This window comes from Ctenopharyngodon idella, chromosome 13 (genome assembly GCF_019924925.1).
Source record: "Ctenopharyngodon idella isolate HZGC_01 chromosome 13, HZGC01, whole genome shotgun sequence".
Taxonomy (NCBI): domain Eukaryota; kingdom Metazoa; phylum Chordata; class Actinopteri; order Cypriniformes; family Xenocyprididae; genus Ctenopharyngodon; species Ctenopharyngodon idella.
In genome coordinates, this window is record NC_067232.1 from 1307501 (window position 1) to 1315437 (window position 7937).

Sequence of the window (7937 nt, forward strand, 5' to 3'; positions counted from 1 at the left end):
GCCATCATCTAACACGGTGATGACCACTCCTTTGCCCGTGATGCCCTTCTTCCAGACAGGGATCACGTGTAGATCCAATTTGGGGAGGGATGAAGATGTCCGGGTGTCTTGCTGGAAGGAGAGGATGTGGAAAGACAGTTTAAGTGTACTGAGTGAATATGTGAGTAATTCAGCGTCATATACATGAGTACCACTCAACATTCTCAGGTCCTCTCAACCTCTTCACAAAGACAAAAGCCTCTTCGTATGACACATCCACTGACCCTTCCAACAAAAGCTGTTTCCTTGAAAATGAAAGCCGGCGATGTAATCGCCCAGGCTGACCTTTTGGTTTGTGGAGACTATTTTCAGTCCAAACTAGACCATGATGGGATTTTTTCTTATTGACCGACAATCAAATATCAGAGTATATACTAGTACATAAAATGCGGCTAACCTTAGTCGTGTAAAATGTATTAACAGAGAGGTTGCCATCTGATTACTAGCATAGCTGTTTTAATTGGATAAATATGATTTTGATTCATTATAGTTGATTGAATCTTTGATTCTGTTCAACAAAATGACTCAGATTAGTTCACTGATTCACTCATCTCTTTCTGTAGTTTACATAATTTAGAAAGCGGTCACAAATTAATGTCTATTTGAGCATTATGAGTGAGCCAGAGAATCATTCATGCAGATTTTTTTTTCAAATTCTTTGTATTGCTCTAAAAAATGTTGAATCTGAGACTCAAAGAAAGAGACTCAAGAAAGTGTTTTAAGCAGCACTGACAAAGGAGATCTGTTATTTTCCCCTCCATTTTGTCAACTTCTTATGGAAACCCATTTCCGCCACATAAAACAAAAAAAAATTACGATTTTATTATAACATAGAAGTCAAATTATGAGATATGTCCGAATTTTGAGATTATTAGTTGAAATAAGATAAAAAGTCGAAATTATGAATCATACTTATTGCATATATCATAACTATGACAAAGAACATCAGCTTTTTGTAAATGACTTTTCTCATAATTTCAACTTTTTATCTCATTATTATGACTTAGCATCTCATAATTTTGACTTTTATGATTTATTAAAGCATTTTGTTATGTGACAGAAATGGGCTTCCATAACTTCAGGCTTGTTAAACTAAAGAGAGGAGAAAAAAGACTAAGTCTAAATAAGTTAACTACAAGCTTCAACAATGCCTCATCCATTAATCGACAAACAGCAAGATCCAGTCATCAGTCTGTTTGCTCACAACGCAGACATCTAGTTCAATTTGTGCAGACCTAAAACACCTACTCAATTAGAGAAGGGGCGTATTCACTCCGTATGCTTGTCCCACACAGCCTAGGCTATTTTCCTAGAATTACTCTGGCTGGCAAGAGCTATTAAGTGCTTCACAAAATACTTACAAATCAGTGCATGAAAAAATAATGAAAATAATTCGCTCACTAAAAAAAAAATCTGTTCACTTTATTCAAGAAGTTGTTCGCAACTAAAACGTATATGCGTGAAAAGCGTATATGTATGTAGGCTATATGATGTATATAGTTATGTGTTAACGCTTCTTGAAGCATAAAAGTGATAGAAAAAAGGACAGAGATGAAGAAAGGGGTCTGTGATCTGCTCACAAATTATGCATAGACGCTGCAGTAACACTACCATGAAGCATGACTCATAGCTGAGGTCTCACTCTGTAAAGACACGAGAGGGAAGGGGGAGAGAAAGAGACAACCCACCACACATGACGCCTCTGCCACATAGCAAAATCACAGCCAGCATAACCTCAGGAGCACTGTAAACCCCACAGCTGAAGTCCACGTCACTGATTTGCTACCATCATAACACCTTTAAGTGAGTCAAGAAGTTTTACTGGGCGTCTCAGATATCGGCAGATGCATAAACTCTCATTGCCTCTAAAGAGATGCAGTCAAATGCAGCGATACATCAAAAAATGTTACGTGCAGTACCACACAGAATGTGAATAAAACCACACATTGTTCTCAATACATCAAAGAAAAAGGATATGATATGAGTCATGTCTTTAATTGAATTATCAGCAGTCCTCTCTGGTGAAATGCAATCCTTTCACCGAGCCGCCTTTTTCCTCTATAAATCCATATCCTTCTTTTCTATCTACCCTTTCATCTCCTAAGATTAAACGTCATTCTTTCTTTCCCTTTTTAACCACCTGCCTTCTCTGCATCATCACTCAAAGTGACCAATGGAGCACGACGATGACCGCCCACTTTTCAGTAGCCTTGGTTTCTGAAGCATTTTTTCTTGTTCATTTTCTCCACAGGGATTTCAAAAGATTCTGCTATAAAGAGTTAGAAGCCAACCGAACCTCTGAGATTAATCAAAGCATTACAAACTTTAATTTGTTAACTTTAAAAAACTAATTTATTAGCTAATAAACTACGCATTCCTTGAAGCGAATGACATAATTGAATCAGTTCATAATATAAATCTAGTCAAGAACAAAAACATAATATTATAGAATATAAATTCAAATATATAGTAGGGACACAAATATGTCAATGCTTTATGGGGGTGCTATTTACACTAAGTGAAAATAGCATATTTTCTTAGCGATAGATGCTATTTACACTAAGTGCAAATTGCTGTAGATGCTATTTACACTAAGTGAAAATAGTGATAGATTCTATTTACACCATGTAAAAGTATCAGTTCTTTGCAATAAGAGTAAACAATATAAAAATACTTTATATTGGCAGATATTTGCACCTCCGTATTTTTGTACATTAACAGGATGCAATAATATCATAGTGTAAATGATTATATTTATTAAAATTATTAAATGGATGCTGCCTTATTGGGAGAATAAAAACCCTCCCTACACCTTTCCCTAACCCTACCCACTAAACACTTTTAATATTATTAAACACTCGTTCGCAGTTTATTTCCACTTTTAGAACATTATTTTCATTTTTATTGTAAATAAATGCGAGCTCGGCAAAAGGTGGATTCGAACCCGTGTTGATCGCGCTAAAATCTAGGTCTGAGAGCCTTACTTGCTACTGCTGCACCACTGAATTCTGTGCGTCTTTTTTCAAACTTGACAGGCCCAAACACACATTGGTGGGCGGAGCTACTGTAAATAGCATTTGCCAACAAGGGACGCTATTTGCACTTAGTGTAAATAGACACTCCGTTTTTGCAAATATTCACTTTCAGATTTTTAGTCTCATTAGTTGATTCTGAATAAAGAGGCTGACAACAGTTAATGAGCTAAATTTAGTGACAGGCACAGTTTAAAATAAAACTGGGCAGGAACTTCATGAGCAATTAGGTTAAGAGGTGGCGGCGCTCACACAAACATGAACAAAAGGTCACTGCCAGTTAATGCCACCGCTAAATTGCGTTTTAGAATAAAATGTTTGTCCAAAAAATTAATCCCTCAGTCGGAAATGCAAATGGATGTTTTCAATTTGATTAGAGTGACTTGCTATATAAACCATGAGCTGTGATCCATATTAGAGCCAGCTGAATCCATTCCCATCTGTGACTGTTCGGAAGCCATTCTCTGGCATTAAAAGCTTGGCTTCCATAAGATAAACCCATCAATCCATTGTGTTTCAGTAAATTGGTACTAATGTGTGATTGGCTCTTCTGTTGTTTGGGATTAAGGAGCGTTCGCCTTTACAATCTCATTTTTGTTTAGCCATACTATGAGCTCTGAAAGCTTAAAAACACTGGGATTCAACCGCATATAGTGTGCCAGTCCAGAGGGACGACTGACCCAGTAATGAAGGAGTACAGACAGGAAATGTAATACACCAGAGAGGATTGTTACAATGGCTTTTACAACAAAGCCGTTTGTTGATATTAATGGGTTCCGCATTTGAGCACATAAGTCCATCGGTTCTATTGGAAATTGTTTTTTTTTTGTTTTTTTATTGAGAACACATGAGCCAAGTCAAACCTACTGTGATCTGAGGTTTCTAAGCAATGATATATAACACAAGTAGACAAGTTAGTGTGATTTCATCTTCCACCAAATGACTAAGTTGCTATTACCATGGAAAGGAGAATTAGAGAAAACACCTTAGCACTGGCCACCCACTCTTATGAAACACTGCGAAGTTTCCCTACGTTCTCAAACTATTTATAAATATTGGATCATTTTGAAAAAACATATTATATATATATATATATATATATATATATATATATATATATATACACACACACAGTCAAACCAAAAATTATTCAGATATTTTTGATATTTTTGATATATTTTTACTAGTGGGTGCAGGACACTATAGTTCATTTATGTAAGTGAGGATAGCAAAATAAAGTCAACTGTGACATATTACTCCCAAAAATTCTTCATACAGTGGACTACCAGTAAAATTGGTAAAAATTTGGAACCAAAAATTATTCAGACACTTTGACCTGACCATGTTTTGCTTAAGTGTTATCTGACATAATTAAGATAATTTTTTTCTGACACAGTTTAACTCTGAGATCTTGTCATATTTTAACTATAGTGACTATAGTGAAAAAACTGTATTAATGAATGAAATGTTCAAGGTGTCTGAGTAAATTTTGGTTTGACTGTATATATATATATATATATATATATATTAGTGCTGTCAAGTCAATTAATCGCATCTAACATAAAAGTTTGTAAATATATAATATAGGGGTGTGTATTTTTATATATATATATATATATATATATACACACACACACATATATACTTACTTTTATGTTAGATATTATGTCGCGACTAATCAACTTGACAGCACTAATATACAGTGTATATATATACACTGTATAATCCGTGTGTGTGTGGTATTTAATACTTATAATCAATTGTTTGTAGTGAATATATTTATTGTTTCTGATTTAATTACATTATTCACAATGCTTCATGGGATGAATCGTTCATTCTCTCATAAAAGAGGTGGACACCATAAAAAATGTTTTTCGAAGTTGTAACTTAGAGAAGATTAGAGTATGTTTTACTAGAAAATATTATTTCAGTCATTCTACTTTAAAATGTTATATTAAATTCAATTGATATTTGCCATTTCTTTGTAATTCTTTTTGAAATTTTCTAGCAAATTCTGAGCGAAAATAATTTCAAAGTAAATCATATACACTATTTTTTTAGTGAAGTACACAGTCTTGGAATTTTGTCTTTTTTTCTGCCTTTTAAATACATTTTTTGCTTATTCATTTCAGTTGGTTCAAGGTTTAGAACTTTAAAATGAGGAGAATGAATGGGGGGAAAAAAATACCTCTGGAATCAATGCCTGAAAATGTTACAGAGCAAAAGAAAATCAAACACCGCCTTTGACAAAGAACATTTAAGATGTTGAGACTCACTAGATACCACTGTTGGTTCCACATGGGGTCGTCGAAGAGTTTGTCCACCGAGCAGTCCCTGCATTCTGTCCCCAGTGGGGCACGTTTGGCCCTTCGCTTCTCATACTGTTGTTCGGCCCAAGACACCTACAGGAGAATCCACAGGTGCCATTCAGAACCATTTGGTGATGACCGAAAGTCTAAAACATTTATTTTTCATCTCCCACATCAAAAGCACATTTGAACTGTTGTGAATAGGAATTATTTATTCTTTGGGAATATCATTCTATTAAAACGTCAAACCTGAAAAAACATGACATAAGCCTATGATGTCTCAGAGGGGTTTTTGAATAAATGGCCATTTTATCATGTACCGTACATAGATTGAAAGCAGTGCAAAGGGTTTCGTAAAGTCTCATACCCTGTCATCTTCCGACAGACGTTTGGTGATATGATCCGCACTTCTTTTGGTCCTGCTAGGGTGATTGTGCCGCTTGAATAAATAATGGTTTTTCAGCGCCCCAATCTGCAGACAAATGAAAGAGAGAATTGACTGAAGAGAATGGTTCATATTGGGAGCTAAATTAAGCCTGGTTATAATGACGCAGTTCCCATCTGTCTGGTCTAGTCGGCCTGAAGCTACTTCACAAAAAATAGACTTATTAAGAATGCCTAGCAGCTTACTTGGGTTTCCTTGGGTTTCTTTACATGTATAAAACATTGTTCTAAGAAAACTTTATGACACAACAGGTGAATTTTTAATTATATAGGCTGACACTGTGACACGACTGAATTATAGCAAATGTAAATAGTATTTTATTGCTATTATTGCATTAAATGCTTAAAGAAAAAATCAGATGAATCCAGATGTTAGATCTAACAGACAACTATTTAGATTATAGAACATAATAACAAGTATCCTAGTTGCAAAGCACATTCAGCCATCACCCAGCAGATGCCTTAGTGTTGAATGGTTAAGCATATGTTCTGGCAACTGAATAAACACATTTTCTAATGCACATTTATATCGACAGAACAGAACAAATATGATCTGGCAAAGCAACAGTGTTGCTATGAATAAATGCATTAGCTACACAATATAATTGGAAAACACAGTTGCATGCAACACTGATGCAAGGTAGAGCCAGATGTGTGTGAGGCAAGTGTTTTACCCTGGAAGAAACAGTGTTTGTTGTGACTTACCTGTCGGACTAATTCGTAGCCGAGCTCGTCGGCGATGGATCGCGCATTGTGGGCTCCTCCTGGAATCTCCACCGCCCATTCGTTCAGATACTGTCTGTCCACAGCTGAGGACACCAGCGCACAGAACAGAGCAAGAACACTGCACAGCAACATTGGACGACATCTTTCTTCCATTTCAAATCAATTACAACCACTTAAATTTGATCTGGATGATCACGATGAATACAAAACAGTTAAATAGAAATAAGTTACAAATAAATACAGAATATATAAACAAAAGGAATATCAGTCCAGCTCCAAAAGCCTTCCTTGGAAACGCTATATTCTCCTCTTAATTCTGATGCAGTCTGAGCGAGTAATTGAACGCGCATGGAGAGCCACCAATGAGAGAGTCGTGGAAGGGGAAGGGATGTTTACACGTCAAATTACGAACCGCTCTGACGTCAATTTCTACCTGGGGTAGGATGCTCGGGTCCCGGGGGGAGTCGGGCGGGGTGAATTGCGCATGAAAGCGGAGGGGAATGCTTCTCTATAAATAGCCGACGACCATTATTACGCTTAGAAATTGAGCTGGAATTGAAGCTTTTGTTAGAACATTTACACGGGCAATTCTGCTCTTATGTTCGTGAAACCTTCATAGAGGAGGTTCTAGAACTGGGCTAGATTTAATAATCTCGCTGTATGGTCTACATCTGTTCAAATCAATATCTCATTCGCCTAATTGACTAGCAGATATATACTAAGTTAAGGATATATCTTATAAGACTAAATAAATTGGAAGGGAACGGCTGTTCAGTAATAGTTAAATAGTTGACGTAAATGTCTGCGTCATGATGAGAACGTTTCAGCACCGCAGCTCTGGACAGCTCCACTACACGCGCTGCTCGTTCACAATAACCATATTAAAATTCACAATATCCATATTAAACACCAATGATAAGCATTCTCATACAGAAATCTGGCAACATGTTAAACGTGTTTTGTAAATTTGTAGTTCAGATATGTCACACGCATCTATCTATCTATCTATCTATCTATGTATCGTCTGACTGACTGTCTATCTATTTATCTATCTGGCGACACACAGATAGATAGATAGATAGATAGATAGATAGATAGATAGATAGATAGATAGATAGACAGTCAGTCAGATGAGATAGATAGTCAGTCAGACGATAGATAGATAGATAGATAGATAGATAGATAGATAGATAGACAGATAGACAGTCAGACGATAGACAGTCAGTCAGACGATAGTCAGACAAACAGATAGATAATCAGTCAGACAATAGAAAGATAGATAGATAGATAGATAGATAGACAGAAACACAGTCAGTCAGATGATAGGTAGATAGGTAGATAGATAGATAGATAGATAGATAGATAGATAGATAGATAGTCAGACACA

At 36.0% G+C, this 7937-nt stretch overlaps 1 protein-coding gene across 2 annotated transcripts in view; it reads right to left on the reverse strand.

Annotated features, from left to right (window-relative positions):
- The window catches only part of LOC127525348 (neuroendocrine convertase 1-like), a 20895-nt gene extending 13917 nt beyond the window's left edge, over positions 1-6978 (reverse strand). Inside the window, exons 1-4 of one of the 2 annotated variants that reach the window (XM_051917844.1) lie at positions 6530-6978; positions 5748-5852; positions 5348-5473; positions 1-111 (exon numbers count right to left, since the gene is read on the reverse strand). The exon at positions 1-111 is cut by the window's left edge and continues 36 nt beyond it. In XM_051917844.1, coding sequence (XP_051773804.1) covers positions 1-111; positions 5348-5473; positions 5748-5852; positions 6530-6703 — 516 coding nt within the window. In that variant the 5' untranslated portion in view covers positions 6704-6978. The remainder of the gene's footprint in view (positions 112-5347; positions 5474-5747; positions 5853-6529) is intronic. The other variant, XM_051917842.1, reaches the window with a different exon arrangement.
- Positions 6979-7937: the final 959 nt, after the last annotated feature.